Consider the following 12,893-nt stretch of genomic DNA (forward strand, 5'->3'; position numbering starts at 1 on the left):
TAGCTTTAATGTTCTTAAACAAACCACTAAAGCCTTCACAGAATAGATGCAGTTATACAAGAATAAATTACACACAGGTGGACTCAATTTACTAATTAGGTGACTTCTGGATCCAATTAGTCACTCAAGATTTTATTTAGGGGTGCGGAATACAAATTCATGTCACAATCTTTCAATTTACATTTTTAAAATAATTAGAAAACCATGCATCATTTCCTTACACTGAGAAAATACTGGCTACTTAGTGTTGTTAATATCACATAAAATTGTAAGAAAATCCAATTACGTTTTTGGGGTGTAATGTGAAAAAATATGGAAAGGAGTATTAATACTTTTTAAAAGCACTTTGTATATCTATATATCTAATTAATTATGAATCAAATTATACTAAACACCTAGCTGTATATCCTATCTAATAAATAGATGCGACTAACTGGGAAGCAGGGGGTAACTGATTTTTGAGTGTGTTTTTCACTTAGGCTGGTTTCACACTACGTCTTTTTAACATCCGTTGAAAACGTTTTTTTAGCGGACAAGCGGATCCAGTGCAAATGCGTTTTCATTTCAATGCATTTGCAATGGACTCGCGTTAACATCCGTTCACCTGCGTTTGCCTGCGTTATAGTGAGGATCCAGTGACTTGCAGTTTTTTAACATGTTTCAAAAACGCTACTTGTAGCGTTTTTGAGCTCCGTCCAAATACTGCAAATTGCTGGATCCTGACTATAACGCACGCAAACGCAGGTGAACGCTGGCGTACTGATAGACAGGATCCTGCTTTTGTACTGAGCATGCCCAGAAAGTACTGAGCATGCCCAGAACCAGTCTCGCGTGATCTGTCTCTCTCTCCACCTCCCTCCCTCACCCTCTCTCTCTCTATCTGTCTTTCCCCCTTCCTCCCCTTCCTCCCTCTCCCCCACCTGAGAGCTGCGGACACTCGTAACCAAGGTAAATATCGCGTAACCACTTCTCTTAGTTACCCGATGTTTACGTTGGTTACGTGTACAGGCAGCCCGGCTCCTAGCAGCTGCAGACACTCGTAACCAAGATAAATATCGGGTATCCAAGGCCGATGTTTACCTTGGTTACCAGCGTCTGCAGCTGTCAGAAGCCTCCTCCCAGTCTAGTTCCCCTCACTCCCGATCACATGACTCCAATGCCCGCCCCTAAACATCCAGTGCAGGATCCTGCAAAATAACATATGCGTTTGCATACGTTATTTGCTGTAAAAGCAGGATCCGTACTTCCGCTAAAAAAACGTTTTCAGCGGATGTTAAAAAGACGTAGTGTGAAACTAGCCTTACTGACAAGATTGCTTACTGAAAAAAGCACTTGGCACACTGTTTCTTTCCTGATCGCTCACTGACAGATCAGATGGAGAGACAGTGCCATATAAAGTAAATCAACTGGGAACATTTGTTACTAAACCAAGCTTTCTCAGTGATTGCTGTCACTGGCTTGCACAATGGTAACATCATTGGCACCTGAGAAAAATCAGAGGCAGAGGCAAAGTTTGGAATTAAAATCCATGCACTTGCAACTATGGGAGACCTGATTTCTGAAAAATTGCCAACCATAAATTTAAGACCAAGCCCAGCAAGCACCGTTGTGTATGTACCGTTAGTAGTTGGAAGGTTAAATAGTAAAACAAAAAACAACAAAAAAAAAGGAAATTTGTAAAGAAAAACTATTTTCCAGAACGTCCCTCTGGACAGCACAACAGGAGTTAATCCTCTTGACCTATACAGGGACAGGATCAGAGAGAAGTTAAAAGGCCCCTCCCACCTCCACCCTCCAGTGTTTTTCCTGTCCCTTCAGAAGACAGACGCATGAGAGGTGCTCCTAGAGTGGAGCTATTTTATCCTTTGGAATTTCATCATACGAACTCAAGAAGTACGGGCTCAGGAGGATCGGGGATCTCGGCCTTCCCTTCACCTTTCTCAAGTCGCCTGGGGCCAACACCTCTCGAAGACAGGTTCCTCAGCCATTGCTTGCTGTATGATAATGGACTCAGGGAGATCGGGGGGGTCTCGGCTTTCCCTTCTCTCTGTCAAGAGGTCTGGGGCCGACACCTCTCGAAGAGAGGTCCCTCAGCCATCAGCGCACCTATGATGCCACTTCTCTTCATGGAGGGCTCTTGGCATCACCAGTTTCCTCTATCCCTCTAAGGTTTGGAGGTGGAAAGAAGGGGTGAAGCCACTGCACAGTGGAGGCTGCACAGGTAAGTGTACTGGGAATTTGCGGGGCCTCTGGGTTGACTCAAGCTGCATGCCTTATGCAACCCTGGGCCTCATGCACAAACGTTTAGTCTTGGAACTTTCTGAGTAGATTATGCCGCATGGTAAGGTTGCTGCCTCATGTTATGCTGGGATCAGCAGACCTCATGTTTGGGTTCAGAATTTACCTGTTGATGGAACCTTATGTTGATCCTCATGTTGTGGTTTAATAACACTCAGTTGATTCCACTATTATCTCACCAGACCAGGTTCTGTCTGATTTACTCCTTCTATAGGAGGGAATAATGTGGATATAACACATTACCTCGCATTAGTAACTTGCCCTCCAGCTGAACCTCACGGTGAGTTAATTAGTTCAGGTGTGACTAATTTGTCATTTAGGATACCATTCATGAAGTAGGTTTATCCTCTAGTTCACAGGTGAATTACACTCTTAAAAGTAAGTCTGATGGGGCCTCACAACTCCGGCCTCGTGCCTCAGGGCTCTGGCCTCGCGACGACTCTGGCCCGCACCTCACGGGTCCGGCCTCATGGGTCCGGCCTCACGGGTCCGGCCTTGCGGCTCCGCCCTCGCGCCTCACAGCTCCGGCCTCGCACCTCACGGCTTCGGCCTCTCTCCTCACAGCTCTGGCCTCGCACCTCCCGGCTCACGTCTCTGGCCTCGTGGCTCCGGCCTCGTACCTCACAACCTGGGGCTCCGGCATCGTACCTCACGGCTTTGGCCTCGGCCCACACGCCACACAACTCTGACCACATGCTGGCTTTGCACCTTGGGACAGTCAAGGCCTCACTGCCTGGCATCTCTGGTCTTACTGCTTCTCAGCCTTGACCTTCATGGCTTGGCTTCACTGGCCTCGTCCCTTGCGCCTTGGGCTGCATACTTCACATCTTGGGTCTCTAGCATCGACTTTGGTTAGAGGGGCCTCACACTTCTGGACCTGCACTTGGCTTAGCGTAATAAGCAGCCATGCTTGAGTTGGCCTAGTAATTCTCCTTATTACAGCTCCAGAACAGGAATCTGAGTTCAGCTACAGTCCTTCCTTTCTAATCAGTGGTATTCAGCTGTGCTTAGTTGCTTAAATCTGGTCTCTGATTTATAATTTATGGTTAAAGAGATTTGTTCATCGAGTTCATCCTATAATGGAAAGAATTGAATGTAGCCGATAATGGTAATAGCCCCATTTTACTGTGAAGGGTCCCTTGATGGCAATCGGACTAGTTTTCTGGACCATTGTTCAACATACAGAATCTCGTAAATAACCTGTGAGGTTTTCCAACATCTGGTGGCAGGGAGCTCCATAGTCTCTCTCTTAGGCTCACTGCTCTCACAAGATAAAATCCAGAGTCTCACCGCTCTCAAATGACAAATCACTCTGTGATTATTAGATGCCCTCATTCCTCTAGAACAGGGGTGGGGAACCTTTTTTCTGTCGGGGGCCATTTGGAAATTTCTACCAACCTTTGGGGCCCGCACTAAATTATCAATGTTTAAATGACCCTGCTATATTGGGTGAAGCAATTAATTAACTGGGGGCATGGGGCCGGGGGCACAGAGACCACACGCGGGGCCGGGGGCACAGAGACCACACGCGGGGCCGGGGGCACAGAGACCACACGCGGGGCCGGGGGCACAGAGACCACACGCGGGGCCGGGGGCACAGAGACCACACGCGGGGCCGGGGGCACAGAGACCACACGCGGGGCCGGGGGCACAGAGACCACACGCGGGGCCGGGGGCACAGAGACCACACGCGGGGCCGGGGCACAGAGACCACACGCGGGGCCGGGGGCACAGAGACCACACGCGGGGCCGGGGGCACAGAGACCACACGCGGGGCCGGGGGCACAGAGACCACACGCGGGGCCGGGGGCACAGAGACCACACGCGGGGCCGGGGGCACAGAGACCACACGCGGGGCCGGGGGCACAGAGACCACACGCGGGGCCGGGGGCACAGAGACCACACGCGGGGCCGGGGGCACAGAGACCACACGCGGGGCCGGAGGCACAGAGACCACACGCGGGGCCGGGGGCACAGAGACCACACGCGGGGCCGGGGGCACAGAGACCACACGCGGGGCCGGGGGCACAGAGACCACACGCGGGGCCGGGGGCACAGAGACCACACGCGGGGCCGGGGGCACAGAGACCACACGCGGGGCCGGGGGCACAGAGACCACACGCGGGGCCGGGGGCACAGAGACCACACGCGGGGCCGGGGGCACAGAGACCACACGCGGGGCCGGGGGCACAGAGACCACACGCGGGGCCGGGGGCACAGAGACCACACGCGGGGCCGGGGGCACAGACACGACTGTGGGGGGCTGCACACAAGACTGTGGGGGGCTGCACACAAGACTGTGGGGGGCTGCACACAAGACTGTGGGGGGCTGCACACAAGACTGTGGGGGGGTGCACACAAGACTGTGGGGGGGTGCACACAGGACTGGGTGATGGGCTGCACACAGGATTGTGTGGGGGTGCACACAGGACTGGGGGAGGGGTGCACACAGGACTGGGGGAGGGGTGCACACAGGACTGGGGGAGGGGTGCACACAGGACATTGGGGGGCTGCACACAGGACTGGGGGAGCGGTGCACACAGGACTGGGGGGGTGCAAACAGGACTACTGGGTGATGGGCTGCACACAGGACATTGGGGGGCTGCACACAGGACTGGGGGAGGGGTGCACACAGGATTGGGGGGGTGCAAACAGGACTACTGGGTGATGGGCTGCACACAGGACTGAGGGAGGGGTGCACACAGGACATTGGGGGGCTGCACACAGGACTGAGGGAGGGGTGCACACAGGACATTCGGGGGCTGCACACAGGACTGGGGGAGGGGTGCACACAGGACATTGGGGGGCACACTGCGCTGAGTTTCATGCAACTCTGGGGGAGAAGGTTTACAGAACTGGTGTGGGGAGGCACAAAGCATTGAGCAGGGCACAAAGCAGCAGAGGGTCGGCGCTGGACTCACAGCAGCATTGCATTCACATCACCGGCGTGCAGGGGCCGGACACACTGCATCAGAAGGAGAAGGCAGGCACTGATCTCCGGAGGCCAGGGGGCGGACACACAAGGCTGGAAGCTGTGAGGCTGCTGTGGACCCGCCCACAATTGGCACTGGCCGACGGGAGAATACATTGCAGCACAAACAGCAATGTGTGGATTTAAGGGCCGGCGGCAGCAAGACCGCGGTGACAGCACGAGCACTGCCTCCCCCGGGAATCTGCCCGGGGGCCACATAAAAGGTCATGGCGGGCCACATGCGGCCCGCGGGCCGGAGGTTCCCCACCCCTGCTCTAGAAGATCTTCACTGGTCACTATGGAAGACTGGGTGGTATGTTTTACGCTAGTGTCCAATATAGTGGTAATTACATGCTAATGGAGTATGATCCATTTCTAGTTGGGTAGTCTGCCCCACGTGGTAGAGGTTTCTTTACACCAGCTCAGGGCAACACTAGGCTCCTGTATTAGCAGCTACGGATACGACAAGCCAGTTCTTTAAATTCCAATATATATACAGTATATATGAGGTTTGGCCACCTACATTTTCTGGGACACTTTCATCACATCCAGATTCTAAACCCCGCTGTAATTGGCATCAGCACCTTGGGAATGCTGAACAATGCTTCCCTCAGGTGGTCGGATGATGTACTTGGCTTGCTAATTAATATCAGCACTTGTGCCTTCCAGACTACAATTCTTCATGTCTTTAGTTTTCGTGATGGTCAGTCTCATTACTCGAGATCCAGTAGTTTATGCAATGTAATCTTGGGCTTCTGGGGCCAGAATATGACCTCTGGTGGAACGGTGGGCTGGTCTGTAACCAGGGGTAGTTGTTTGAGCCTAGGAGAGCTGATGACAGTACTGACCTGGTTTATTAAGCTAGGACAAGTTTATTATAGAATGACCACCGTCGTAGATCTATTGGGCTGTGGTTTATTCATCCCTTGATAGGCTGTTAAGGACTTTAACATCGATTCCATAGTTGAGGTGTTAAGAATGTTCACCTAACACATTTTTCGGGTATATCTTAGGCGGGCTTTGCACACTACGACATCGCAGCCCGATGCTGCGATGCCGAGTGCGATAGTGCCCGCCCCCGTCGCAGCAGCGATATGTGGTGATAGCTGGCGTAGCGAAAGTTATCGCTACGCCAGCTACACACACACACTCACCTGCCGTGCGACGTCCCTGTGGCCGGCAACCCGCCTCCTTGTTAAGGGGGCGGGTCGTGCGGCGTCACTGCGACGTCACACGGCAGACAGCCAATCAGAGCGGAGGGGCGGAGATGAGCAGGATCTAAACATCCTGCCCACCTCCTTCCTTCCGCATATCCTACGGAAGCCGCAGTGAGGCCGGTAGGAGACGTTCCTCGCTCCTGCGACTTCACACACAGCGATGTGTGATGCCGCAGGAGCGAGGAACAACATCGGACCGTCGCGTCAGCGTAATCATGGATTACGCCGACGCTGCACCGATGATACGATTACGACGCTTTTGCGCTCGTTAATCGTATCATCCAGCCTTTACACACTGCGATGTCGCATGCGATGCCGGAAGTGCGTCATTTTCAATTTGACCCCACCGACATCGCACCTGCGATGTCGCAGTGTGCAAAGTGCCCCTTACTATATCTGGTTTCTGTGGTATAAGCTGTCTACCACATTTATTCTGAATATTCAGCAGTATAGAATATATCACACTCACTCTGGTGATTTACCTTGTAGTTTTTCAGTACACGAAGGTACTTATCAAAGATTTAGTCCTTATAATGTTCTTCAGACATTGGTTGGTTCTGGGTGTTATGGATCCTGCACCAGCCATGTTTGGTAACCCTTAAGATGCGCTGCATAGGGTTTCAGATGCTTGCAGATTGTTTCTACTATCCATATTTTTGGTTTTTACAGATTAATATGTCTAACCTAGTTCTTGCCCTGGACTTGTGTCCTTAAGGCTTCTGTACCCGAGATATTAGTTTGGTAATGCTCCTGTGGTGCTGTCCGGAGGGACATTCTGGAAAAAAGAGAATTTTGTTTACTTACCGTAAATTCTTTTTCTTATAGTTCCGACATGGGAGACCCAGCACCCTTGGTCTGGGTCTCCCAAAAGGAACGATGAAGAAAAAGAGAATTTTGTTTACTTACCGTAAATTCTTTTTCTTATAGTTCCGACATGGGAGACCCAGACCAAGGGTTCTGGGTCTCCCATAAGGAATGATGAAGAAATATGAATTACAGTATTTGGTAATTCGGTTTCCAGTAGTCCCTCAGGACAGCACTCTTATTTCCCTCCCCTTAGGGTTTATCTTGTAGATGAGTTACTATTTGTTGGTATAAACCATTTGTATCCATCCTTCTGTAAGTACTTAAGACACTGGAGGGTGGAGGTGGGAGGGGCCTTTTAACCTCTCTCTGATCCTGTCCCTGTATTGGTCAAGAGGATTAACTCCTGTGGTGCTGTCCTGAGGGACTACTGGAAACCGAATTACCAAATACCAGTAGAAGTAATTCATATTTTTGCTTTGCTGCCATTTTCCGAGAAAAAATGGGTTATCATATTTGGGTCAGTTCGTGTTAGTGGGCCAACACCTTTTAATGTGATCATATCCTATAATTTCTCTCTAACTGGTGAAAAGATATATCCTTATCCTACATCCTTTAATCACCAATTTCTAATTATTTGCACAAGTGCCTATATTCTATCCCTCAAAAAACTCTTGGTAGATAGCAAGAGGGTGTAAATAGGCAGGGTGAGCCGCCGCGGAGTGGGGGCACCAATCATCAACGACACCATAGGGTGCAGACCCCCACAAGACAGGCAGGACCAGAAATATAGGGAAAGAATAGGAACAATTTTAGCTAGAGGGGTTATTTTGTTTTGATGTAATTTGTATGTATTTGTAAAGTGTATGTCCTGAAAACCAATAAAATTTGATTAAGATACCTTCTGTGATTTTACATTTTCCGAGGACTATAACATTTTCAATCATCAGATGATGGGCTGTGTGAGAACTGTTTTTTTTGCGCCCAACACATTTTTATCTTAAGCATTTGGGGAGAGATGCACTGTTTTGATTGCCCCTTATTGCATCTTTTTGCGCTGATGTGGCATTAAAAAAAAACACATTTCTAAAGCTTTGATTTTTTTCTTGTTAGGCCAATTAGTGATTGTTGTAATTAAATTTATATTTTGATAGATTGGACTTAAGTCTATGGACACACTGCGGATTTGCTGAAGAAATTTTCTGCACTAGATCTGTACAGTGTGGCAAAAAAACCCGTCAAAACCGGATGTGGTTTTGGCGCTGTTTTGTTGAAGTTTTTGATACTTTTTTTGGGCCATCCAGAAAGTCAATTAATTGAAGTCAATGGGTGAAAAAACGCTGCAAAGCTTCACCAATAATTGACATGCTGCAGATTTTTTCTGCATCAAAATCTGCACCAAAACCGCACAGAAATAATAAAGCACCGTGTGCACAGCAAATCTAAAATCCCATAGACTTTGCTAGCTTCAGGAGAGACATGCAGAATTTTAAAAAAACTGTGTCGAAAACTGCAGCGGTTGCACAGGGCCTTATGGATATTGAGATACCACATATGTGTATTCTTTTTATTTCTTAATTTTTAACTGGGGAAAAATGGATAATTTGATCTTTTATATTTTTAAAAAAAATAATTATTTGTCCTTTTTATTGTAGTCTCTTTTGGGAAATTGGACCTGGTTCTATGTATACGTGTACGAACAGTGGGTTCGGAAAGCAAATACATTTTTCACATTTTGTTTGCAACAATCTGGTAAATTCAAAAAAGTTCATTTGTTTTTCTCATTAATGTACACTCTGCACCCCATCTTGACAGAAAAAAACAGAAATGTAGAAATTTTTGCAAATGTATTAAATAAGAAAAAACAAAATATCCCATGGTCATGACTCATATTTAAGTCACATGCTGTTAATTTCCTTGTGATCCTGTTTGCAATGGTTCTACTTCTTCATTGGAGTCTAGCTGTGTTTAATTAACCTGATAGGACTTGATTTGGAAAGGCACACACCTGTCTATATAAGACCTCACAGCTCACAGTGCAAATCAGATCAAATGAGAATCATGAGGTCAAAGGAACTACCCGAGGAGCTCAGTGACAGAATTGTAGCAAGGCATTGATCTGGCCAAGGTGACAAAAGAATTTCTGCAGTTCTCAAGGATCCTAAGAGCACCTGTGGCCTCCATAATCCTTAAATGGAAGAAGTTTGGGACCACCAGAACTCTTCCTAGACCTGTCCGTCTATCTATCTAATGACTCTTCTAATCATGGGAGAAGAGTCTTGGTGAGAGAGGTAAAGAAGAACCCCAAGATCACTGTGGCTGAGCTCCAGAAATGCAGTAGGGAGATGGGAGAAAGTTGCACAAAGTCAACTAGCATTGCAGCCCTCTACTAATCAGGCTTTTATGGCAGAGTGGCCCGATGGAAGCTTCTCCTCAGTGCAAGATATATGAAAGGCCACAAACAACACATGAAGGACTCGCAGACTATGAGAAATAAGATTCTCTGGTCTGATGAGAGGGAGATAGAACTTTTTGGTGATAATTCTAAGTGGTATGTGTGGAGAAAACCAGGCACTGCTTATCACCTGCCTAATACAATCCCAGCAGTGAAAGATGGTGGTGTGCAGCATCATGCTATGAGAGTGTTTTTCAGCTGCAGGGACAGGATGACTGGTTGCAATTGAAGGAAAGATGAATGCGGCCAAGTACAGAGCTATCCTGGAGGAAAATCTCTCAAAGAGTGATCTTGACCTCAGATTTGGCGGAAAGTTCACCTTCCAACAAGACAATTATCCTAAGCACACAGCTAAAATAACAAAGGAGTGGCTTCAGAACAACTCTGTGACCGTTCTTAACTGACCCAGCCAGAGCCCTGACCTAAACAAAATTGAGCATCTCTGGAGAGACCTGAAAATGGCTGTCCACCAACGTTCACCATCCAACCTGACTGAACTGGAAAGGATATGCAAGGAAGAATGGCAGAGGATCCCCAAATCCAGGTGTGAAAAACTTGTATCTTTCCCAAGAAGACTCATGGCTGTACCAGCTCAAAAGGGTGCTTCTACTCAATACTGAGCAAAGGCTCTGAATACTTAACTTATGACCATGTGATAGTTCGTTTTTTCTTGTTTAATAAATTTGCAAAAATTTCTACATTTCTGTTTTTTTCTGTCAAGATGGGGTGCAGAGTGTACATTAATGAGAAAAAAATGAACTTTTTTGAACTTACCAAATGGCTGCAATGAAATAGTGAAAAATTTAAAGGGGCCTGAATGCTTTCTGTACCCACTGTATGTATATATATATATATATATATATATATATTAGTTTGTTCTATATATAGTATATATAGCAATATACAGTATTGTGATGTATGACAGCAATTTCTGTATGTCACAAAAATCACAGTCTCCTATGAACAAAGGCCATGGCCTGGCTTTCACAGGATTACCTTGATGGACGGCATGGTGGTCTTCAATAGACTCCTGGATAACTTGTCAATCCATCGACATCCCGCAATCACATCACAGGGGGCCAATGGACAATTGGAAAAACACACCAACAATGATGTACTCTGTGAATGCTACTGTAACAGACTGAACATGTGTAAAGGTCTGGGCTTTGTACTATACCTTTATACACCCTTTCAATTCTCACTGGCACCAGTACCAGTATATACACCAGTGTCTTTATTATACTTTTAAGTACCGGCACTTGGGTGATTAATGTCAGTTATGTGTAGGAGTATCTTAACATAAATGGCGATACTATTACAGCAATTGGTGGAGGCCAAGTTCAAGACAACATCTTAGAGCAGTGGTAATACTGTTACCGACTGAATATCTCATTTTCAGTTGCCACTGAACTTGCACGACCCATGCAATGGTGATGGTTGCTATGGCAACTAAAAGCCTAAAAATAGTCACCGAGTCTGGGTACAGTTCTTTATTATGAACAATTTATTAATCATGGCCAATTTTCTTAAAATGCCGTAAACCCCTTTAAATCTAATCATATAACTTAAACTTTTAACAAGCAGAAAAGTTATAAACAAACGGTAAGAAAATATTACAAATGGGTAACGTACTAACCTGGGTTTAACTGCTTTACTAGCCTCCAGTGAAACGCTGCTAGCAAGCGTGCCTACATAAAAAAAATCAACATAGGAACAAGTCAAAAACATTTATTTTCAAAAGCAGAAAGACGCAAATTTTCTTGGCAGATGTAAAAAATAAAGCAAAAGTTTTCAAAATAATGAGCCCAAAGTTGAACATTTCTTCATAAGTAATTGTCCATGTGAGCATATGGCTATAAACAAGAGTATACAGAAATAGTCTTACAAGAATCTCAACAGACATGAAATCTACAATGTAGAGAAAACTGTGCATATGCCTGCAAGAGTAATATTGAGACGCATATAGTAATGACCACTACTGACAAAGATATTTGGGAACAACTGCAAAAATTCTTACAACTTTACAATTTTTGTAGGAGACAAAGTGAGCTCATTTACATAAAATAAATTAACAATATAATAAGAAAACGCAACAGATAAAAGGGTTGTCCTTCATTATTTATGTATTAAATTGGCCAAGAACTGTCTAAAACTAAAAATTAAAGCACACATCTCTTGTGACACACCACTTCATCTCATAGCAGTGCCCAGCTTGCTCTTCTGGAACGGTACATTCCATATTGTCTAAAGTGGTTAGCACTGTTGCTTTGCAGTGCTAGCATCCTGGGTTCATATCCAACCAAAGACACCATCTGCAAGGAGTATATATGATCTCCCCTGTGTTTGCATGAGTTTCCTCCGGGTTCTCTGGTTTCCACCCACATTTTAAAGCCACACTGATAGAGGTTATTATTTTATAATTATTTTAGATTATGAGGTTCAATGGGAACAGTGTTGATTATGTTTGTAAAGCACTGTGGTATATAAGAGCGCTATATACATAAAACAAAATAGATAAATAAATAAGGGCATATGACTGTTGCAGCCAAACAATGATCAAAGCAGTTACCAAGACACAACTGGTGCAGCCATCCATATTAGTAGGATGTAAGAAGCCGGTCTCTTTAGATTTTCAGATGCAGTGGTTGTTTTAAACCAAAAAAGGGCTGGACAATAATTTTATACCCGTCACATTGACCAGGCCAAACTTTTTAAATCTAACATGTGGCAATTTATATCGTACTAAGTCTGGAATGGAATTTTTTTTGTAAAATTAAGTTGATTTTGTTTGTGTTTATTTATGACAACATTAATATTTTTACTATACTAAAAAGTTCTTAAATAATATTTACAATATGGCTACGTTATGTTAGAATTGGTTTTGAAACATTCTAATTATATTAGGATCTTAGATGGGTTAAAGGAGTTATCCGGCTTATTTTGACTTTTTTTTATTATTTCCCTATTGGGCTACATTGGGGCAAGTAAGTAGATAGTGACCACTTACCTGCCCTGCTGTCAGGCCCTCTCCCCCGGCTCAGAGCGATCATGTGACCGCTTCTCCCGCGATTTTGCTGCTTCCGGTCATTTCATGTCAACATGGGCAGGACCATGTTGACATGCAAATCTATGAACAGCATGTTGCCGC

General features: G+C 46.1%; 1 protein-coding gene across 4 annotated transcripts in view; it reads right to left on the reverse strand.

Annotated features, from left to right (window-relative positions):
* Nucleotides 1–12,893, reverse strand: part of CYB5R4 (cytochrome b5 reductase 4) — a 484,942-nt gene that overhangs the window by 214,451 nt on the left and 257,598 nt on the right. For all 4 annotated transcript variants that reach the window (XM_075340162.1, XM_075340159.1, XM_075340161.1 and 1 more), the window contains exon 6: nt 11,382–11,433. In XM_075340162.1, coding sequence (XP_075196277.1) covers nt 11,382–11,433 — 52 coding nt within the window. The remainder of the gene's footprint in view (nt 1–11,381; nt 11,434–12,893) is intronic.

This window comes from Anomaloglossus baeobatrachus, chromosome 3 (assembly GCF_048569485.1).
Source record: "Anomaloglossus baeobatrachus isolate aAnoBae1 chromosome 3, aAnoBae1.hap1, whole genome shotgun sequence".
Taxonomy (NCBI): domain Eukaryota; kingdom Metazoa; phylum Chordata; class Amphibia; order Anura; family Aromobatidae; genus Anomaloglossus; species Anomaloglossus baeobatrachus.